Genomic DNA, 23863 nt, shown 5'->3' with positions numbered 1-23863 from the left:
GCCTATGCTTATTCCTTTGGTGGATGAGAAAAACTTTAAACTATTTCCTGAAATTTTCTAGGATGACAGAATTTGCCCACAAGATGCACAGCAGCCCTAGACATTGCCTGGGTATGGACACTGTAGCTCTTAACTCTACACAGTGAGAAATATCCTTTAGCCACCTGTTCCCCACACAGCCACTACAGACATGATAAGAGGAATGATCCAGAAACCGCATTATGTTTCATTTGATAATGATAAAGGGAAGGAGACTCAATACGTACATTCTGTTCTTAGTGCCTTTTAGACTTGGGCTTTTGGTCACTCTCCTAGATTAAAATGTCCACACTCAAGTGGTGTGCTTGACAGTGCACTTAGCCCCTGCCGTGATTCTTCCTCCTCTTAATGGTTTTGGACAGCTTTCAAAACAACTGAATATCATGCAACTAGGGATGTTGGGGTGATCTCTGTGTTTCACTTGGAAGGCTGAATCTAATGTTTCATGGCTCACAGTTAAAAGTTAAGATAGCGCTGTAACTGGTAAGTGAGCTATTTAAATAGAGTACCACAGGACTCTGTCTGATTCAGGGTGGCAATTATAAAAAAGCACATTTTGGGGCCAAGCCATGATTTTAGAGAAATGCCTTTTTCTTAGCTTTCTTCTGACCTGTGTTTGCTGTGTGGAAAGATTTTCAGCAAGCTGAGAAGATGTCATTCTGAGAAAGACCAGCAATAGTCATAGCAATGGAGCTTTTTTGTTGCTATAAATTGGACTTTACTCTTCTTTTTCTCTTTTTTTTCCTTCAGAAGACATCCTCATCTTTCCACCTTCTTTTTTCCTTTATACCATCTTACCCTGCTCAATTTCTACCATTTTTTAGTACATTTGTTTATTCTTTTTCATCTTTCTTAAACCCACAATTTTCTCTACAGTGGGTATTGGCTGCTGTCTGATATTATTCACTTGCTAACATGGTTTGATAATTTATTTCTTGATAGTGATACAAGCCAGATGTCATTACATTGGTATTTTTGTTCAAAGGTATATCATTTGCATTCATTTTAATGAGGATTTTATTGTTGTTTTGAATGCCTATTGAGTGGGCTTAGTCAAAGGTCAAGATCACCTCTTCAAAGAATATCTTTCCTACATCACCCAAAATTAGTTGACCTTTTCTCTGATTCTGTTGCATTACAGCTTCTGATGTGAGAAATTAATTTATTTCTTCGCTAGCTATTTCCTTCTTTGTGGTGGCTTCTGTGTTTCTATATTCTAATTCACCTCCTAAATATGTCTGTTCTATTTATCTATTGCTGTGTAACCAACAACTCCAAAACTCTTGAGGTTTAAAAGGATTTTTACTTTTCTCACAGATCTGTGGTTCAGAAATTTAGAAAGGACACAGAGAGATGGTTCACCTCCAGGTCTCGTAGCATCAGCTGAAGCTAGAAGAGCCATTTCCAAGGTGGCTTCTTCACTCACATGTCCGGCCTCTCGATGCCCCATAGCCTCTCCCTCTCCATAGGCATCTATCTGATCCTCCAGGGCCTCTCCACATGGCTTGGGCTTCACACCACCTCAAGATATCAGACTTCTTATAAAGCAGTTCAAGGCTCCAAGAGCAAGTGTTGTAAGAGGCCAAGGCGGAATCTAAAAAATTCATGATCTAGCCTTGGAAGCCTCAAAAATGGCACTTCAGCCACATGCTATTGGTCAAGCAAGTCAGTAAGTCCTGCCCAGATTCAAAGAGATACATCATGAAGCACTTGCAACCATCTTTAATTTACCACTATGGCAATTATAGTGATAAGTGCAGTTTAACACTTATAACTCAGTCTTCCATACTGCTCAGTATAGACATTAAAACTTTAAATATTCTGCCAGTTGTCAAAATATGCCAGATGACAAATACTGATTTTTTGCTTAGAAACTATAGACACCATGTTAATAAATTAAATTAGTATTGACATATGCCAACAGTAAAGATTGTTTATCATTTGTTCAATTTCTTACTTATCTATAAGATGTTATTTTAAAAAGGATACATCAGAATGTATCCACATGTGTGTGTGACTACCCCCGAGAGGGCATAAAGTGCCTTATACTCTACTTATACAAACTCATTGATATTGAGTAAATATAAGCGTCAAAGTTAGTTTCAGCATTCACTCAAAAGTATAGTAAAATTGCATCCAATTCAATTGTATTATTTTGAAAAGAGGCATGTAACATATGACTCCTGTCTCAAAAGGCTTATAATCTAGCTGGAAAAGACTAATAATATTCATAAAACTATTAACCTCAACTGAAGGCATTATAATTATTAAAATATATGACACTTTCTTATGATGGAAGTCAACTAATCAACATAGGAGGAATAGTGGTATTTAAAAATCACTGTTTGGTTCCCAGACAAGAAAAACTAAAGGAGTTCATCACTCCTTTATTGCCAAATCAATATTGCAAGAGATGTTGAAGGAATTTTATTAAGAAGAAGAAAGAAAAAGATAAAACTATGAATAATGCAATGGCAATAACTACAAACCTATCAATAATTACATTAAATGTAAATGGTTAAGTGCTCTAATCATAGGGTAGCTGAATAGATAAGAAAACCAGAACTGTACACATACTGCCTACAAGAGACCCACTTCAGATAAAAACCACCAGACTGAAAGTTAAGGGATGGAAAAAGATATTTTATGCAAACAAACAAACAAACAAAAAGCTGATGTAGCAATACTTATATCAGAAAAAGTAGACTTTAAAATGAAGGCTATAATAAGAGACAAAGAAGGACCCAACAATTCCACTTCTGGGTATTTATCCAAAGAAACCTAAAACACTAATTTGAAAAGATATATGCATCCCTATGTTCATGGCAGCATTATTTAAAAAGCCAAGATATGGAAACAACCTAAGTATTCATTGATAGACAAATGGATAAAGAAGAGGTGGTACATATATACAACAGAGTATTACCCAGAGTGAAATCTTGTCATTTGCAAAAACATGGCTGGACCTAGAAGGAAGGTATTATGTTAAGTGAAATAAGTCAGATGGAGAAAGACAAACACAACGTGGTTTCATGTATATATGGAATCTAAAAAACAAACAAAAATGAGCAAACCAAACGGAATCAAACTCATAGATGTAGAGAACATTTTGATGGTTGCTGATGGGAGTGGTGTTGGGGAAATGGGTGCAAGAAGGGAAGGGATTAAAATGTACAAATTGCCAGTCTTTAGAAAAGTCATGGGGGTGTAATGTACAATATAGGAAATATAGTCAATAATATTGCAGTAAGTATGTGTACTGTCCGGTGGGTACTAGACTTCCTGGGGTGATTACTTAGTAATAAGTAATATAAATGTCTAATCTCTGTGTTGTACACCTGAAACTAATGTATTACATTTTATGTAGGTAATAAAGAATAAAATATATTCCAAAATAAAAATAAAAATGGCTATTTGGTAATCACTACTGTAATCATAGTTTTAGGCAAGAAATTATCAATACATACTAAAATTAATGAATAAAAGCATGAATATCTAGATATTTGCACAATCTCAAAACCTTTGCATATTTACATAATTTTGAAGTAAATTCCTAGGTCTTTAATGATTACAAAGAGAAATTAATAGCTTTGTAGTGGAGAAATCTGACAGATCCTAACCTAATCAAGTGGTCAAAGTTAACATATAATTAATGGGGTAAATTGGTATCAGGTGCCCCATGATATGATGTACTGAGAAGGACACAATATTATTACTATAGTATTCTTGCCAAAAATATTTAATCTAACCATAAAGAAACATGAAACAAACACAACTGAAAGGAAATTCTACAAAATAACTGACCTGTACTCTTGAAAAAATTTCAAGATCATGAAAGACAAAAGAACAATTCTATATTACAGGAGACTAAAGAGAAACAGTAGCTCAGTGCAACTCTGGGGATCTAGATTGGACCCTGGACTAGATAAGAATATTAGAGGGATGACTGGTGAAATGTGAACAAGGTCTCTAGAGACTGAGTATTGAATCATACTTAATTTCTTGTATTTGAAAACTCTATATTGGTTATATAAGAAAATGCATTTTTGTTTTAGAAAATACACTTCACAATGTTAAGGAGTAAAGGGGCATCGTGTCTCCACCTTACTTACAAATGTTTTGATTTTCATAAAATATCTCTGGTCATAGAAAAGTATAAAACCAATGGTAAAGTAAGTGTGATATAAAAAAAAGGGTAACCTTTGGGGAGTCTGAGTGAAAGGAGTTGGGGAATTCTTTGTAATGTCTTCAAACTCTTTCTGTACATATGAAATTACTTTTAAAAATTTAAATATATGCCGCTATTTAAGTATTTGAGGTTCAGAGCTGAGCCAGGCCATGAAAAATTAGTAGAATATAGAAAGGCCAGTGGGGAAGTGGAGCATAGTTCAGGCTAGAGCAGCAGACCCAAAGCACCAGAACTGGGCCTTCCTAAGAGGCCTGACTCTCAACATGGCACATGCTATCAAGCAGCAAAAATGTCAGTTTGGATAGATAAGTGGGGACAGAGTGTAAGAGCTAAGAAGCCTACAATGGAGTTGTTATTTTATGCAGAAGGGACTTTTATGTGTGGAAGTGTTCTACCTTTCCTCTCTGGAAATACTGTGTTAGTCTGCTCAGACTGCTATAACAAAATTCTACAGACTGGGTGGCTTATAGACAACAGAAATTTATTTCCCACAGTTCTGTGTGCTGGGAAGTCCAAGATCAAGGTGTCAGCATGGTCAAGTTTCTAGTAAGGGCCCTCTTCCTGGTTAATGGCCAGTGCCTTCTTCCCAAGGCCTCCAGTAGTGGAAGGTGACCAACTAGCTCTTAGAGCTGCTTTTCAGGGCCATTTATCCCATTCCTAAGGGCTCAGTCCTCATGACCTGCACACCTCCCAAAGGTGTTTACCATCCCTTCAGGCATTAGCATTTCTATATATGAATCAAGGGTAGGGGACACAAACATTCAAACATAGCAGATGAATGAAACAGTTTCATAGTATAGAGAGCTTTTTAAATATAATAAGCACTTAGAGAATGTGTCACTGGAACAGCAGTTTAGAAGCATCAGCCTATTCAATCAGTTGTAAGCTCTGGCTAGCATGTCTATTCACAGAGCAAGACCACTGAGTACCATAGTTCCTTTTAAATATGTGTATATTATTCATTAAACCAGAACAATATGGATTTGCCCTATTAGGCTCTTCAATTTTATAAAGACATTTGAGAACTTCAGAGGAGAAATCAGAAACATATTTAGATCCCTATATCTGGAGTCATGATGAAAGCCCACAGAGCAGGAAATACTCTAAATCATGGACTCAGTCTGGCAGAAGTTCCTGATTGCTGGGGCATAAAAAGCAGAACACAGAGATCCACTGTTATGTTCACTTGAATGCTCTAATTACATCCTCTGGGTGTGCTGATTTAATAACATACTTACTAAAAATGAAAAAGACCTGGGTTGTCATTTCTGTAATTTTCAGTAGTGACACCTACCTTTTCTTTTCCTCTCTACTTTATCCTTTTCCACCCCTGCCATCCAAATATTCACAGGTTCTCTAAATCATATTTAATTAAAGGGTTTCTTTTCTTGCATTTTTCCTCTGTTGTCTCATGTCAGTAGCAGGTTAATCCTGAATTTCTAATAAATGCAAATGCATTAAAGAAAATCATGAGTTCAAGATTCTTTTAACTTCACTAGCATAATTGTTAATATCTCCATTCTCTCCTGGGATATGTAGGATAATATCAATTAAATTGGTCTCTGTAAGTGAACGCATTAACCATAAATGTGACTATTGTGTCTTCACCAGCACCCTTTAGGTATTTAATTTACTTGCCTCTAATGGATTGTCAGAGCTGTAAATGTGGGGCAAGGAGTGTAAACGGTGTAATGATGGTAATTATCCAAACAGATCGAAGGTAGTGTTATTGCAATGTGATATTGTGGGTAGGAGCAAGATATAGACATCCCATATAAATTCCTATTTCAGCTTTATTTCCTTACCCATTTTTTCCACGACATTTAAAGTGAAAACGATGTAAACTGGCATTGCCATCATCTCCTTTATCTCTTCCCATTATCCTCTGTGTCATTGCCTTACTAAAACCAGCAGACTCTGCAAAAGCTAAATTTCTCCTTAAAAAGCAATGGGCTTATAGAATCAAAATTCCAGTATGTTGCCTGCATATTGTGGTATCCAAATATGTGAATTAGAAGTCACTTTGTAGATTGGTGAGTTTGCTCCTTTCATATATTAGCTAAACTGTAAACCCAGCAAGGCTGAATGACTTGTTGAAGGTTACACAACTTGGCATTACCAAGTGAACTTCACTGAAACAAAACTGGAGCCTGGAACCAGCCCTCCCACCTGAGCTGAGTAAGACAATGGGAGGTCATGTCAGCTGCTGGTACAGCAGAGGTTCAATGTGACAAGCTGAAGCAATCCCAGAAGGAGACAGCAGCAAGTCAGAGAGACTCTCAGTTTACTTTGGGTGGGGAGTAGAGAAAAAACAGTCTATGTACAACCAGTACTTTAAAAGTTCAAACAGATGATCAGGGTGAGGGTAGAAGGATTGGGCTGTGTGGCAGAAGTCTGTCTGTAAAGGGAATGGAAAATAGAACCTCTCCTCGGGGACAGGAATGTTGGGGGTATTGCTGAAACAGGGATTTGAGCCCAGAGAGACAAAGTCAAAGCCAAGAATTAGAACTGAAACGTGAAGAAGAGACAGGGTCCGAATCCTGGGACTCAGACTATGAACAAGGTCAAGATGACTGAGTGGCAAGATCACCTGCAAACAGATTCTCCAATCTGATCTGCAATCAGATGGAGCAACTTCTATGCTCCATCCCAGTGCAATCATGTCACCTGAGCTGCATTGCTAAGTAACAAAGTACAAACTGGCCTAAATCTGAAACTTATAATACATATTCAAAAAACAAAAATAAAAGCATTCAAATCGTCAGGGAACACAAAACCGTTGTCTGCATTACCCCAAAACAGAACACTAAAAGTTCAAATTCCTGTGAGTGGAAAAATAAACACCAAATACCCACAGAACTATGGCTATAATATTGCATGTCCTGGGAGGGTGGCAGCAGAGTGTATGAGGAAAGATTCCCAGAATGTAAAGGTCCCACAGCATATGCTCAGTACTGACCACAGGTAGAGACAGCTCAGGCTCCCAGTGTGGCTTTGTGTAGGGCTTGCAAGTGTGTGGGGCTTGAGGTGGCTGTGTCAGAGGGGCAGTGTTTCTGGGGAGAAGGAAGCAAAGAGAAAAGGAGAGGTGCCATTTGGAAACATGGTTGTGAAGTGGCAAAGGAAGAGGGAAAATTTTAAGATGTCATAGAAATAAAAGGGAAGTATAAGCAACCTCCCCAGTTGTCATCAATTAAAGAGGCTAAAACAAGGATATGAGACAGAGTGAAATTACAGTACATGACCATGGGTTCTGATAAAGTAGAAAGAATGCAGCTGGAGAGTGGGTAGAAAAAAGGAGTGAGGGGGAAAGGTGATTGTTGCATATGTCATAGGAGGGAGTCAAGGGACATGATTTTAACTAGGTAGCAACAAATAAAGTAAGACAGAAAATGAATGATGAACAGTATAAAGAACCTGCCAGATGTACATGTAAATGGGGTTGAGCAGTTGGAGGGGGTATCTCACTGAGTGTACCTTTTAGTATGATTGTGACTTTTGCAATCATGTTAATGTTTTTCCATGTTCAAAAACTGAAGTGCAATGAACAAGAAGAGAGATTAAATTTGAATACTATCAGAAACAAATAAAGTGAACTGAATTCCAAATGCTAATTCCACGCTAATTCCACGCTAATGTTGGGGGAATACTAATCTAGTAACTCTTGAGCACAGTATTTTTGCTATACACCTTCATTGTAAAAAAGAAAAAAAATGGTTGTGAATTCTTCTTAGTACCATATTTTGTAATGTTAAAATTTTTGTATGGACTGTAGGATTGAAGAAATGAGTATGATATTGGCAGCCCATGTCTTAGGAAAAAAATAAATAGGAAAATAGTAAAAGGAAGAATTATTTGTTCTATGGGAGTTGAGAGGTGTGTGTGTGTTGTGTGTGTGTGTGTAGGAAGGAAGGGAGAGAGGGGCAGAGAGATTCTTCCCTTGAAAGGAACTAGAAGCAATGACTCCTCCATAGCAACTGGCACACATTAACTCCCAAATCTGTTTCCAAATGTCATTTCCCAACTAAAAGGAAGTAGATTCCTTGAGGAAATAGTCAATTTCAGAGGTCGGCAGGGGAAAAGCAGGTAAACCTGAAACATTTCTGTGTGCCCCAAAAGGCAGAAAGTGTTTTTTTACATGATGGAAACAGGTTAAAAGGACAGCATAAAGGTCCACCTTCCAAAAGCTAGTGCAATTTGATCATTAAAACTAATTACTAACAAATAGTAGTAATTTATAGCCCTTTCAATAATATGAGGATTCATGTATTCATACTGATAATTGAATAGGAAAAGCACTCCACTCAAAAATATAGGTAGAGGAATGGTAGAAATCATCATTCACAGAGTAATCACTGATTCAGGGATCACTCATTGATGGTTGCTAAAACGAGTAGATGAGGGTTTGATATGTAATAAGATAGATACTTTCATCACCTCAAGTAGTGGAGAGATTTAGCAGGTCCCACCTAATCAAGTGATTAAAGTTAACTTGTTCAATAATAGGACACATGAACACCATATGATTCTGATGTTATGCACTGGGAAGGACCCAGCATCATTTCTGTGCTACTCCTGCTAGATGTGCATGAGAAAAGTTGAAACAAATCCAAATTAATGAATATTCCCAGAAATAATTGGCCTCTACTTTGTAAAAAAGGAAGGAGCGATAGAGGGAGAGAAAGAAGGAGGGAGCAAAGGAAGGGAGGGAAGGAGGAAAGAAAGAAGGAAGGGAGGGAGGGAGGGAGGAAGAGAAGGAAAGAAGAGAAGGAAAGAGTAAGTCAACAAACAGCATGAAACAGAAAGCAACTATTCCAGATTAAGGGATCCTGGATGAACAGCAAATAGATGCAATGCATCATCCTGGATAGGAATCTGAAATGTGTTTTAATGACATTATGGGGACAACGGATGAAATTGGAATAAAGACTATAGATTAGGCTGTATTGTAGTAATGTTATATTTCCTGAATTTGAAAACTAAACTGTGGTTTTATAATAGAGCCTTTGTTATTAGGACATACACAGAAGTATTTAAGTATAAAGAGCATCATGCCTGGAACTAACTGTCAAGTTGCAGAAGAAACACTGAAAAAGAAAGAATGTAAGATGTTAACAATTGGTGAATCTGAGGAAAGGGTGGCAGTTCATACTATTCTTGCAAATCACCTGTAATTTTGAAATTATATCCAAATAAATTTGTTAAATAATTGATAGGGAGAAACTATAAAGGAAATATGTTGATCTATGTACCACCTAGAAATTATACCATAATTTTTAAAGAACTGTTTCAGAGCTCTGAAACAATACTGTCCCCGCACCCCACAAAGGTCAAGAAGTGCTGTAGGGAAGCAGTTGGCAGAGCCACGTTTGCTTCAGGGAGTAAGGTGGGTGGTCACTGTTGCAACTGTGGGAAGGGTCAACCTGCACGTTCAGAATTCAGGCTGGCATCAGTTGTAGTCTCTCCTGTTTCATTTCTGATTGTGTTTATTTGGGTCTTCTCTCTTTTTTTCTTGATGAGCCTGCTTAAAGGCTTGTCAATTTTGTTTATCTTTTCAAAGAACCAGCTCCTGGATTCATTGATCCTTAGAAATGTACTTTTAGTCTCTATGTCATTTAATTCTGCTCTGATCTTGGTTATTTCCTTCCTTCTGCTTGCTCTGGGCTGTCTTTGTTGTTCCTCAAGTTCTTGTAGATGTAGGGTTAGGTTGTTTGTTTGAAATGCTTCTATCTTTTTTAGGTAGGCCTGTATTGCTATGAACTTCCCTCTCAGGACTGCCTTCATTGTGTCCCATAAATTTGGGGTTGTTGTAAGTTCATTTTCATTTGTTTCCAGAAACTTTCTGACTTCTTTCCTAATTTCAGTCTTGACCCATTCATTGTTTAATAGCATGCTATTTAATCTTCATGATTTTGAGTGCTTTTGGTACAACCATTATGGAAAACAGTATGGAATTTTCTCAGAAAACTAAAAATGGATCTGCCTTTTGACCCACCAATTCCACCGCTGGGATTATATCCTAAGAACCCTGAAACACCAATTCAAAAGAACCTATGCACCCCAATGTTCATAGCAGCACAACTTACAATAACCAAGTGTTGGAAGCAACCTAGGTGCCCATCAGTAAATGAGTGGATCAAAAAACTATGGCACATTTATACAATGGAATTCTATGCAGCAGAAAGAAGGAGCTCTTACCCTTTGCCACAGCATAAATGGAACTGGAAAGCATTATGCTAAGCGAAATAAGCCAAGCAGTGAAAGACAAATACCATATGATCTCATCTTTAACAGGAACCTAAACAACAAAACAAACAAACAGGCAAAATATAACCAAAGACACTGAAATAGAGAATAGGCTGACAGTGTTCAGAGGGGAAATGGGAGGAAATTTCAGGGGAATTTCAGGGGAAAAGGGGAAGGGTTTACAGGAACGAGTATAAAGGACACATGGACAAAAACTAGGGGTGGGTGGAAATGGGAGGGAGGTGGGGTGGGCTGGGTGGGTGGGCCGGGATGGGAGTAAAAGATAGAAAATTGTACTTGAACAATAATTAAAATAAAAAGAAAAGAATTCAGGCTGGGGCCCACAGTGGCAGAAGTAGACCCAGGTTACCAGATGCAGAGGGCAGTTCTTAGGCCACTACATCATGTTCCTCCTAAAATCTGCTCTTCTTATTCTGATTACTTTTTCCCCTGATTATTCCACATAGTAACCTACTAGCCATATTCAATTTAATATCTTATAGTAATCGATATAGCAGTCAGATACCCACATGGCTCTGAGGAGCAGAAAAGCAGTAATTCTGAAACAAGAGAGACAAGGAGAAGGACTCAAGTATAATTTAATTCTTGAATTTTTCACTATGTTCTTATGTTCAAAAGTCATTGATTGACCAGAAAAGCAACATAATTAGTTTGCATTTAGAGTTGTGCTTTTGTGAATTTACATAAGGTTCTTTTCTGTGGCCTAAACAAATATTGGGTTGTAAAGCCATGACAGGTCTTAATAAGTGAATTGAGACATTTCTTATATTTACATTTTCATAGAATGAAATAGCATTGTAATCTTTTCATAAAACACTCTCACATCAGGCCATGATTTGATTTCCTACCTGTTCAGAATATCAAGTTTTGCATTTCTTTAACTGATAATGTATTTTTGTGAACAAGATAGTAAGACAGAAATCATCCTGGAGATATTTATAATAGTACTTAGAGCAAACTTGTCAAAGACTCTTCTCAAAGGTTGTTTTGGATCCTGAGGAGGTATTTTTAGTAACTGTATTGAATATGTTGTCACATAATACAACATTTCATTGATTTATTTGTATTATTTTTGTATCTTCCTGCAGGCAGAGAATTCAGCATTGACTTTGGAAAATGAAAATCAAAGGGAACAGTATGAGAGATGTCTTGATGAGGTAGGTGGAATGGAATGCTTTTTGGTAAGAGGCCACACTGTTCATGGTGTCTAAACTTTTAGTGTCTCTGGGCCACACAGGAAGCAGAAGAGTTGTCTTGGGCCACATATTAAATACACTGTGACACATAATCACAAAATAAATCTCATAATGTTTTAAGCAAATTTATGATTTTGAGTTGGGTTGCATTCATAGACATCCTGGGCTGCCTGTGGCATGTGGGCTATCGGTTGGACACCCCTGGTTCCTTAGATCAGAATATCTGTTCACTACCAGCCTGCACAAGACAGGAATGTTTTGTTCTCCAAAGGAAGGTTGTGAACAGGTGCACATTGAGAAGGAAGGTCAGTCTATCTCTCTCCATAGCCCATCTGCTCTCTCCCTAGTCCATTACCCAGGCATCTTGTAACTTCCTTTTGGTTATTGTTTAACATTCTTGGGCATGGTTTGGGTGGGCTTCACTGTATGATGGATTCCTCTGTCCAGCAGGTATGATCCTCCTTACTTGTGAGTGCAGCCACATAAGGGCATGCTGCGCCTCGTCGCTGACAGGATACCCTTCTGAAAAAACTAAACCTGACAAGTGGGGTGGGGTGATGTGCACAGTTGTTAGCCCGAGGGAAAAGTCAGTATATTGGCAACAGCTAGAAAGAGAAAGGGAAATGAAGAAAATTTGAGCAGAACGGAAGACAGGGCCCATGCATGAGTAAACTTGAGAAATATATTTAATGATGATGGAGGGATGAAGGTAAAGATGGTGGGCATTTCAGAATTCCTGAGAGATGAGAGGAAAATTCTCCCTTCAACCATTCCCCTGTCACTCTCATCAAGAGGTATGCTGTCAGTCCGCACTGTATGGACCAGTTAGGCCTGGTCACTCATCTCACTGACAGCTCTCGTCTGACATTTTGTTGGTGATTAGAGTTATTAATTTAATGGGGTGACATTTTTAGTTGTCTGCCTTATAGTATAAGACTTACACATATCCTTCTAGAAGATTCAGTTTGAGAGGTGTTACAATATAGCTTTTAAGAAAATAAGGAAACTATGTTTAATTACCTTATCAGCGAAAACTATCTTCAGTCTTTTCCTCTTCATTAAAAATTGAGAAAACATATTCCAACAAACTCCTCTTGATCTTTCTTACCACTTCCCACCCCCCCCCCGCCTCAGTGTCCCATAACGCAGTGAAGTTATACAAGCTGAGATCCCAGTTCTGACATGATCACCATCACCATACATTCCTCCCTTCTCCCTTCAAACTGGAAGTGGCCTCCCTCTCCAGAGTTCCAGTTGTGTTGGGCATTTTCCTACACCAGTGATTCTTGAAAGGTCATCCCTGGGCCAGCAGCACCAGCCTCTCTTGGGAACTTGTTAGAAATGCAAATTCTCAGGCCCACCCCAGACCTCCATAATTAGGTGCTGGGAGTGGGCCTGGCAGGTTACCTGTGTGTCAACAAGCCCTCCAGATGATGCTGAAACACCCCTATAGGTTGAGAGCCGCTGTCCTCATGACACAGGCCACCTTGCATTGCACTTACTATGTGTGGAGAAGAACCCTCAAATTGGCCCCAGAAAAAATTTAACTGTTCAATATTTCATATTTGAATTGTTTAATATTTCCAGCCATATATATCAGTTACTTAAGATGGTATCTGCATTTCTCCACCCTGTCCAGACTTTAAAAAGGCTCATCCATTTTTACAGTGTCCAAAATTGAAGTAGTTGACATGAAAGGGAAGATGATGATTCAGTCTAGTGAGACCAGTTTGGCACTTCTCACCCCTGATCCCCAGGTTATTGGTCCAATCAGAATTTAGGGCAAGAAAGACCAAATAGATCAAAAAATATTTAAAGGAACAAATATTGCCTATGAATCGTATATATTGATCATCAAAGTTTTACTTTAACCTCCTGCACAGAAATTTCCAGTGAGACTTAATCAGTATTCAGAATTCAAATTTGTATGAATCACACCACAGTAATGTCTTATTTCTCACAATTCTCTTAGAAGTTACCCCTCCCCATCAATCACAAGGCTCACAGCATTTCTTTTTTTTTAACTTTATTTTAATAGTTGTTCAAGTACAGTTTTTAGTCCTTTACTCCCATCCCAGTCCACCCACCCATTCCTCCCCACCTCCCTCCCATTTCTACCCCCCCCCCTAGTTTTTGTCCATGTGTCCTTTATATTGGTTCCTCTAAAGCCTTCCCATTCTCCCCTGAAATTCCCTCCCCTCTCCCCTCTGGTCACTGTCAGCCTGTTCTCTATTTCAGTGTCTTTGGCTATATTTTGTTTGTTTGTTTGTTTGTTTGTTTTGTTGTTTAGGTTCCTGTTAAAGGTGAGATCATATGGTGTTTGTCTTTCTCTACCTGGCTTATTTCACTTAGCATGATGCTTTTCAGCTCCATCCATGCTGTCAAAAAGGGTAGGAGCTCCTTTCTTTCTGCTGCATAGAATTCCATTGTGTAAATGTACCATAGTTTTTTGATCCATTCATTTGCTGATGGACACTTCTCGAAGGAGGACACACAGAGGATCCAGAGACACATGAAAAGATACTCAATATCACTAGTTATCAGAGAGATACAAATTAAAACCACAGGAGATACCACTTTACACCAGTCAGAATGGCCATCATAAACAAAACAACAAGCAACAAGTGTTGGAGAGGTTGTAGAGAAAAGGGGACCCTAGTGCACTGTTGGTGGGACTGCAGACTGGTACAATCACTATGGAAAACAGTATGGAATTTCCTCAGAAAACTAAAAATAGATCTGCCTTTTGACCAGCAATTCCACTGCTGAAATTATATCCTAAGAATCCTGAAACACCGATTCAAAAGAACCTATGCACTCCAATGTTCATAGCAGCACAATTTACAATAGTCACAGCATGTCTTTAAGGAAAATTGTATTCTGTTTTCCTCATGTTTCCTGTGCCTGAATTCTGAATGTTTCATCAGAATGTATTGAGCAGAACATAAGTTTTCACCCACAAAATTATTTCTTATGAATTTTCCATGGAAGACAGAATTTTTTAGAGAGAGTGTCCCTTTGTTCTTAACTGCAAACATTGACTGTTGCCAAAGAGGTGATTTGCAACCAAGAAGTACTTTTGAACAATGAAAATGTTTTGTATTCCTAAACACTGGCTCCTCATTGCACGTGCCAGTTGTTTTGTAATACTGCGCAAGGGTGCATAGTCTGTTTCCATGCATCATAAGAAAACACTCTCAAAGGGATACTTGAATGTAGTAATAATACCAACTGGAATACCAGATTCTCTTCTAGGCTTTTTATACTAACTAGACAAACTAACAAGATCAGTTCTCGTGTAAGTTATTTCCTTGCTAGTAGGTTTCAGAAAACATACACAGATGGATAAAATAGAAATTTAAAATGTTCTCCAATCCATTTTGAACTGGTTCTTATTTTTTGGGAAAAGAAGAACATTGAGGATTTGGGGAAAACACTTGGTAGTCAGAAATTCCCTCTGTGTGTTCTAATGAAAGGGTGTTTCTTCAGAAGGAAACAGACCCACCTCTGTGATACACACAAACACACACACACTGTCTAGGCAGGTACATGCACACAAAGGATTACACACACGTGCATGTACATGCTTCACCACTTCACCATCACCTCTACTGCTACTTAGCTCCTCATCACCTTACCTGGCAACACAAAGGCAAAACCAAGGACTGATTTGACTTTCCTTTGGGGATCAGGTTTTAATGTGAGTCTAATGTCTTTGTCTAGCTGTTTGACAGACAGGTTTACTGGCAAGTAGTGAATTTATATTTATTCTCAGTATTGCTTTGACCAGTTCCCTTAAGGCCAACTCATTCCCATGCAGAGAATTGTAATGAGACATACAAAATAGGTAAAATAACATCTCCCTCAAGTTGTTGCTGCCTTGCATTTAGATGGATTCAGTTGTGTCCTATACCACTGTATTGGGAGTCAACCTCACCCAGGCCTTAGGAAATTAAGGTGCCTCCAGGCTAGCAGAAGTGAGGGGGGTGGATAATCACAGAGGAGCGATGTGAAGGGAAATCACAGGGGAAATGAGGTGCACTGGGAACTTAGAGAATGCACAGCACAGTCACCAAAGGACAAGAAGAGTGGTGGATGGGTGGGCAGGTGGTGAGGGGCAGAACTGAAAGGGATTTTTAGTGGAAGGAGCTGGAACAGGTGAAGTTTGGGATCTAGTAGAGCATGTGGTTCTTGCTCTTTCTTGCCCATTGGGCTTACCTGGGGAGATTTAAAAATACTGCTGCCTAGGCCCCAGTTTAGGGACTGATCTGATTCTGGTTTAGAGTGCAGCCTGGGAATTAGAATTTCTCTAGTACCCCAGGGGTTATAATGTTCAGCCACAATGAGAACCACCACCCTTAGGTTCTCTGAATGCTGTGCCTTAGAGAGCATTTTTAGAAAGTTTCTATGCATGAAGGCTTCATTCAACTTGAATGATAGAAGAACAACAGACCCATGAGGAAGTTGTGGGTTATTTCCTATTCCTCAACAGTGTCTGAGTAAGCAAACATAAACCCTATCTCAGTGTTTCTCCAGGTGTGTTTCTGGGCCTCTTCTGTGTCAGAAAGATGTGTGGTGATTGCTACGAATGCAGATTCTCATACCTCACTCAGCCCTTCTTAGGCAGATGGGTGAGGGAATTGGCAATATTATCAAACTTCCCAGGCAAGGCTTTTGCACACAGAAGTTGGAGAATTTGCCTTCCTTCAGACCATCCAGGTTCTGTGCCAGGGTCTGTGCCATCAGTGAGGAAGCCATATTGAGTTCTTTCTGACTTCTCTATCTCTGCACTTCAGGGGGAAGTACAGAGATGGAGAATGGAAGGGATAGAGATAGGAAGGGAAGGGAAAACTAGACCTGTGAATATAGTTCAGAAAAAGTGAAAGGCAGTAGAATTTCTTTTAAACCAAAGCTAAATAAAGGCAGAAGTATGTTGCTAAAAATAGTTCTTAACTTCCTCTCTGATTCCTATTCTCTCTACAATACCAAGACTAGATTGTGGAGTCATTATCAGGACATTCTCATTGCATATCCTGCATCTGAGCCCTGTGTCATCTTTAAAATCAATGTCTTGATAGATGTTGATGGAAGATGATCTTGCCTATGGCTCTCACAGATGTCAGATGTTCATTTCATGAAAGGATCATGACAACAACAGGCAATCTGTTGTACTTCCTGTGCCTGCCCCAGACTCTAACCACATGAGGCAGCACCTGTGTTCTAGTCTCTGGAATTTCTCCGAGACCCAATACAACTCTTAGCTCATACTGGGTACTCATGCATATTTCTGAATGAGTTAAATGAATGGAGTTTACCAGCTATAAATTTATCTCCACACTGGTTTTCACTGGAATACCACATATATGTTTAAACGAATTTCTCCCATTCCCAATATTTTATAAAATGTTTTACAGGGTAAATAAGTAATATAGGTTCCTACTGATTTATATTTACATATTCGTATTACACACATGCACACATACTTCATTCCTTTACAAATAAAATCTCTTATGCTCAAACCATTCTTTCTTAACTGCTTACCTAAAAATGTATTTTATTCTATGAAGTTTGAGTAACTTAATGCAGATTTAATATTTGTGAGGTGACTACTTTATATCAGGTACTGTCCGAGGTGGGTTCTTTGGTCATATCTATCACCTCATGCATTTTTCACAGCCTAGATAGAGGTTGCCCCTCCTATCCTGTGCATATCAGTACAATCAACATAAACACAGTCAGTATTTGAACCAGAGGCTTTCTAGTGACTCTGCCAATGCTCCTCAGGATAACAAACCAAGCTAAAAAGCATAGAAATCTCCTCCAAAGCACGTTTTCCATAACTTGTGCTTTTCCAACCAATTGTTAAGTTATCCTGCTGACTTGGCCCTTGTTTTGCATGATAAAATTGCATGTGAAAGTGTGAAAGTGAGACCACCAGGCCTGGAAGAGAGAACTGTCAAATCACAAGGACTCTGAATTCCTATTCCCTCCCCAAACTCCCAGCCCTGGGCTGTCTTCGGAAAGTGGTGAGAATTGGCTCCTCTGAATAAACTCCCAGGCAGGGCTTCTCATTCAGCTTCAGGGACTGTTTTGCAATAAAACAACCAACACTCCACACCCTGACTCCTTGTCCCTCTGCCCACCCTTTCCAGGGGAATGCTAGGAGGAATCATGACTTCTGGGAGCCTGACAGGGAAGAAGAACAAAGCTCTGTGTGTATACCAGCCAGGTGTTAGAGGAGTGGGTTTGTCTGAAAATTCTTACTGAGAAGGAAGGAAACACTTACCTGGGGCCTCCCCTTAGCATCTCTGCTCACCTACAGCCCTGCTGGGCTCCCAGAGCAATGCAAAGCTAGGGGTTCTCCTCAGAGAGCTTCATGGAGTCTGTAAAACAATCAAGGAGCTTTAGGACTGCCAGCTTTGCCCAGTGTGTCTCAGTTCCCTCTGGTCCAGCCTAGCTACTATTGTTCCTTTCTCTGGAGAAGAAAGCTGTCAGGTGACACTGAAAGTTAATTGTTCTCATTAGCTGAGCTTACAAGTGTGTGATTATTTGCAACCCAAGTATTAAAGGTATAATCTGATCAGAACAGGGGCCTATTCCAGAGATCATTCTGTGACCTATTAGAGGTTGCAGGCTCCAAATAACTGTTTAGTTGATATATCATGGAAGCTTAGCAGTTAAAAGTAGTAACAAAACCCAGGCTCTGTTTTCATAGATAGTTCCCAAGAAAGTACTTGTACAGCCTGCCTGCTGTTCTGCAAAGAACCTGTGAGTCCTTCTGGGTAATAAAACCCCGTGTCAGTAGGTAAAGAAATAATGCATTTGTGTATCTTTGTTCAATTTTCAGGTAGAGCAAACAGTTGTCCAAAGTACATGCTAGAAGGAACTGTATCAGAGATAGACTCTAGTAAGCCTTCAGGGCCACATACTTGATTGCAAAGACAATGTGTTCACCCCTGCAGGCTGTTACAGTTAGGATATCCATTTATGTCTCCTGCTAAATCATGTAGAGAGCTATTTTATGTGACCACTGTTCCACAGACTGGTTTAAGTGAAGGGCCAGTTTAGTGGAAGAAAAGAAAATATTGATATTGGGCAGTTTTATGAGAATGTAAATCAAATCCAAAGTTTTAGTTCTGAAAGAATTAAATTATTGACGGTATGAATTAACTTTGGTACATTGTTCCTCATTCAACCTGTATGAATAGCTCAGTTCTTCTGTGTGTGTGTTTTTTTTTAATTTGGCGAGAGTAAAATAGATGATATATATAGTTTGCCTTTAAATTCTCAGTTACTTCAAACTGAAATGAATGTTTAAAAACTGAAAGATTTTCAAGATTATCCTATTGGTCAGTTTATGTGGGCTGAATAACATTTATCACCATTGTGATCACACATAAATAAAATGACAAAGGAAAAAGAAAAAGTACCAGTTACGGAAAACATGGTTTATTTTGGGCTATCATAGTTCTTAGGTATACTTCTTTAATGTATTCTGGGGGAAAAAGCAAAGTATGAATACTTTTTCTTCAAAACTGTACTTTTAATGAAAGGCTTTTCTGTTTTACTTAATGTCAAGAAACATATATTTGGAAAGGGTTCTGACAGAAAAAAAAATACCTCTCATGCACTCATGCATATGACTCAATGAATCAATTACAGGCAATCTGATTCTAGTGATTTACTGCTTGTGGTGTGAATGCCTCCTAACCACAAGTTGATGGCAGCCTGTATTTTAATATTCTGTGAGACTTACTGGTAGCATGCAGTTGTTAAGGATGTGCTATTTCGCCAATATTGAGTCAAAAAACAAGCTCCATGAAAACATTCTTACTGTAATCTGTTGCTTGATCCTAGATAGGGATACAATCATACATAGTTTAGCATCACCAAAAATAAATTTATCAAGAGAAAAAGAAGATGGAAGTGTATCACTCTGCCTTTGGTTGAATGTGAGAATTACCAAGGTGATTACATGCTTATCACAATGTGTTATAATTGTGTCCCTGCCAACTTCCTACCAGCTATGCTTTTTCTGAAACCAAGGAACACATGCAGCCATCTAGTTTTGCAAATACTCTATAAATTTATATTGAATAAATGAAGGGTGAAATGAGTGAACAGAAGTACCTCATATCTAGGATATTTAAATATTTTGACTGATCTTTAATTCTGTCAGTTTCAGTTATCACACTAAATGTTTATGTATTAGCTGAAAAAAATCACATAATTTACCTGTCCACTTTAATTTTATCAATAGTAGCCATATTGGGTACAAAGCTTCAAGGTTGTGATGGAGTTGAGTAAGTGATTTTTTGTGTTTTTGAAATCTGCAGGTAAAAAAGAAACCTTAGTAAAAACAGATATAGAAATTACGAGTGGTTATCTGGAAAAATGCCAGATCCTTGAAAATGTCGGGGCCAGAGACATGTTGTTGGTTTTACATGTGCCCTTAGCTGGAATTGTGTCACATGGCCACTTCTAAGCCAGTCATCATAAGGGAATGGAATTACCAAGATTGTCTCAGATTAATCATACTTCCTTGGGCTGAGATGGACCCAGTTTTTCCCACTGTCCCAAGCCACCTGATACCTAAAGAAAATTATAGAGTTCTGTTGATATAGTATGTATCAACATACTATACTGTTGATACCATACCATACTATACTAATACTGTTGTATTAGTATGAATCATATTTGGATTTATATTGGAAGAAACTCAAAATTAACAGTGGCTATTTTATTTCCCTTTCACATAGAAGTTCGGAGATAGACAGTGTAGCTCCATACATTATCAAGACTGGGCTTATTTTATTTTTCTGCCCAGATATATTTAACATGTGACTTCCATTGTCAAGGTAGCTACTGAAGCTTTAGCATTCACTTTCATATTCCAGACAGGAAAAGGAGGAAGAAGGGTGAGCCCCCTTTTTTAGAGATTTTCTATAAGCCCAAGAAAGTAGTCTTCTTATAACTCATTGGCCAGAAGTTTGTTGCAGAATGACACTTACAACAAGGGCTGGGAAAGGTACTTTGATATGCCCAGTCAAAAAATAAGGGTTTATTAGTTAGGAGGAAAGGCAAAGTGAATATTGGAGTAAATAACTGTCATTACAGGTAGCAATGACAAACAAAAGGCATAAATGAGACATAGGGGAGGAAAGTAGAACATACAGGGAACAACGAGTTTTCCCTATTCTCTGCCATTCTACCTATTTCTACTGCAAGTAATTTTATGCAGTCAAATAGTCCCACAGCAAGAGAATAGAAAGGAGAGGCAAAGGAGATTATAAATCAGCAAAGTGTGAAAACTGTGTACAGATAATTAGGATTGTGTTTTGCATTATATCATTTTTTAGCCTTCTTGGAGTACTTTACATGTGAATGGATACTATTTTTCCAAATATGGAAATACTTAAGTCGAGGTATGAATGATCTTTCCATATTAACTGTCTTAATTAGCAACAAGGTCACCTTTGGAAAAAAACAAAATATTACATAGAAGGATAGGCTTATTATGAAAAGAATCAGGTCCCCTAGAAGTACAGGAAAGAGGCCAATGAGGAACTAATTAGCTACAGCAAGCTGTGAGAAACTTAGTGGTAAATTAGAGTCCATAGGTGTAAAGCCTCACTATTATAATGACAACTCTTTTCTTTATTTTTTAAAGGTAGCCAACCAAGTTGTTCAAGCTCTACTCACACAAAAGGTAGGTCACTTTCTGGCTTTATTATTTTCAAAGTACCTATGTGAATAGATTGGAACTCATATTGTTAAACTAGGAAATTGTGATTGATAGATGTAATACTTACCTATTTATTCACTTAAGTTAAAATTGTGTGTGTTTTAGATGGTATATGAAGTACATCAATGACCAACAGAAGCCTAAAATTTAAACTCTTGGTAAAGTAATAGAAAGCCTTTGAAGACGAAAGATCTCCATGTACTCACATGAGTACTAAACCTATCATTTTCACTTAGTAAATGTAAACATTGGATAGGTTGATGGATCCCTCCAATTCTTATAAAATGAATAGCCTCTTACAGACAGCATTAAGAGAAGCCAAAATTTTAGCAAGAGGTCTTTTGGGGTTATGAAAGTCATTTAATTTCTCTGGGCCTTAGTTCCTCTTCTGTAAAATGGGGTAATGATGCCCACCTCCCAGAATTGCTGTGCTTCTTTTATGAAATGAAGCATGAAGAGCAGTTCTTACGGTGGTGGTAAATATACAATAAATGGCAGTATTATTGGATACTCAACAGTTGCTAACAGTAAATCTTATTCTCGCCACCCCCCCCCGCACACACACACCCCTCCACACAAAAAGCGATGTGAAGTGATGGATATGTTAATTATCTTAATATTGGTAATTATTCCACAATGTAATATATGTCAAATCATCACATTGTACACTTTAAATACATGTGATTATATTTGTCAATTATCTTGTGATCAAGTTAGGGGAAAAACAAAAAGTAATCTCTAAACATGAAATTTCTTGCCTCTTTGCTGTCTTCCTATTCTGTCTTCAGACAATACATCATATTATAAGGTCAGAGTTGGTAAATAGAGGTATTTGCCCACATTTGGCTGGTGAATTTTATTGACCTTTTCTCATCTTTTTCCATAATGTTTCTCAGGTGCTAAATTCTAGGTCTTTCACATTTTGTTTATTCTATTACTTCTCTGTGAGATGGAGACGTCCTCTATAAAAGGAAATCTTAAATCACATGGCTTATTCAAGGAGGATGTGGCTAATGAGAGCAAAAATAATTTATGACATTTTGTTTTTTAATTGAAAATAATTTTATTAGGGGTTGACCACTTCTCATGGATATACTTAAATATTATTTTAAATTTATACTATAAAGGGATGATGAAAACATTTTTCTTAGAGTTTCTCCTCCAACTACTTCTGTCAAAATACCATGCTTCCTGATGCTTCCTGATTTTAAATGCTTCAGGTTTTACTTTAACATCAGGTTTACATGAACATCACATAATGTAATGAGATGTGAGTATGCTTATGTAAAGTTAGAATTATGTTCCATTGCGAGTTACAAAAATCCAAAATAATTGTGGCCTACATAAGCTAAGAATGTTATTTATTTCTCACATCTAAATCTGCAGGAAGATAGTACAGGGCTGGTATGGAGACACTGCTCCATAAAGTCCATGGAGTTCCTGCCACTCCTGGTTTCTATCTTGTCATTCAGTGAGACATGCCCTCCACTTCTGAGGTTACTTCAAGGTCCAACATGGCTGCTCTAGCTCCAGTCATCGCATCTACATTCCAACCATCAGGAAGGAAAAAAAGCTGAAGAAAATGAAATGGGTAAAAGGCACACACCAGCTGTCTTTTAAAAGGCACTTTCAAAAGCTTTCATATCTCCTTACATCTCCTTGAACAGACCCTAATCACAGAGCTACATATAAGGAAGCTAGCTGGTAATGAAGTCTTTGTTCTGGATATGTGTCTAGCTGACATTTTGTTGGCATAATATTGTGGAAGAAGGGAAGAAACAGATGTTGAAGAATGTTTACACTTTCTGTCACAACGTATTTGAATGCCTTTTCTTTTTCAAAGGCTTTAATTTCTCAGTGACTTTCCTCCAATTAGAAACTGTAAGCTTGTTTAATTGCAAACCTAAGGACTGAAGGGAGCACTGTTGCAGCGCTATACGTAACTTTTGAAAGATTTCCCATGCCTGTCTTTTTAAATGGTGCCTCAGAAAAGAGACAAGGAAACTGTCTGGTACAATATAAAGGAAAATGGGACTCTTCAGGTCAGCCTCAAAAAAAAAATAGCTACGCAAATCCAAGTAATAACTAGTAAACAGATAAATCCATCTCAGTACAGTTAAACAGAGATACAGAAGGACATGTTACTGTGAGATTGCATACCTCAGGGACACAATCAGGCAGGAGGGGATTCCAGGGCTCTCCGAGATTCCACAAGAACCATGTTCTGCAGACACATGTGCTTCCCAGTTTGTATAGGGACTGTCAAATTGCTGCAACAATGACAGAAACTTCTTTAATTAAGAGCACAATATAGGAAATAAAATGTCTCTAAAATGCAGATGAGAAAACTAATTCTAAAGAGAATGTACCTCTTAAAGAGGCACAGAGTAAAAACAGAAATCTTGAGTGATTTATCCAACTCACAATAAT

General features: G+C 38.1%; 1 protein-coding gene across 4 annotated transcripts in view; it reads left to right on the top strand.

Moving 5' to 3' along the window:
* NCKAP5 (NCK associated protein 5) overlaps window positions 1-23863 on the top strand; it is a 1018052-nt gene that overhangs the window by 790807 nt on the left and 203382 nt on the right. For all 4 annotated transcript variants that reach the window (XM_036025027.1, XM_036025026.1, XM_036025025.1 and 1 more), the window contains 2 exons: window positions 11581-11649; window positions 21359-21397. In XM_036025027.1, coding sequence (XP_035880920.1) covers window positions 11581-11649; window positions 21359-21397 — 108 coding nt within the window. The remainder of the gene's footprint in view (window positions 1-11580; window positions 11650-21358; window positions 21398-23863) is intronic.

This window comes from Phyllostomus discolor, chromosome 4 (assembly GCF_004126475.2).
Source record: "Phyllostomus discolor isolate MPI-MPIP mPhyDis1 chromosome 4, mPhyDis1.pri.v3, whole genome shotgun sequence".
Lineage (NCBI taxonomy): Eukaryota > Metazoa > Chordata > Mammalia > Chiroptera > Phyllostomidae > Phyllostomus > Phyllostomus discolor.
The sequence above is the reverse complement of the archived record's forward strand: the minus strand, read 5'-3'. Positions and strand labels throughout refer to the sequence as shown.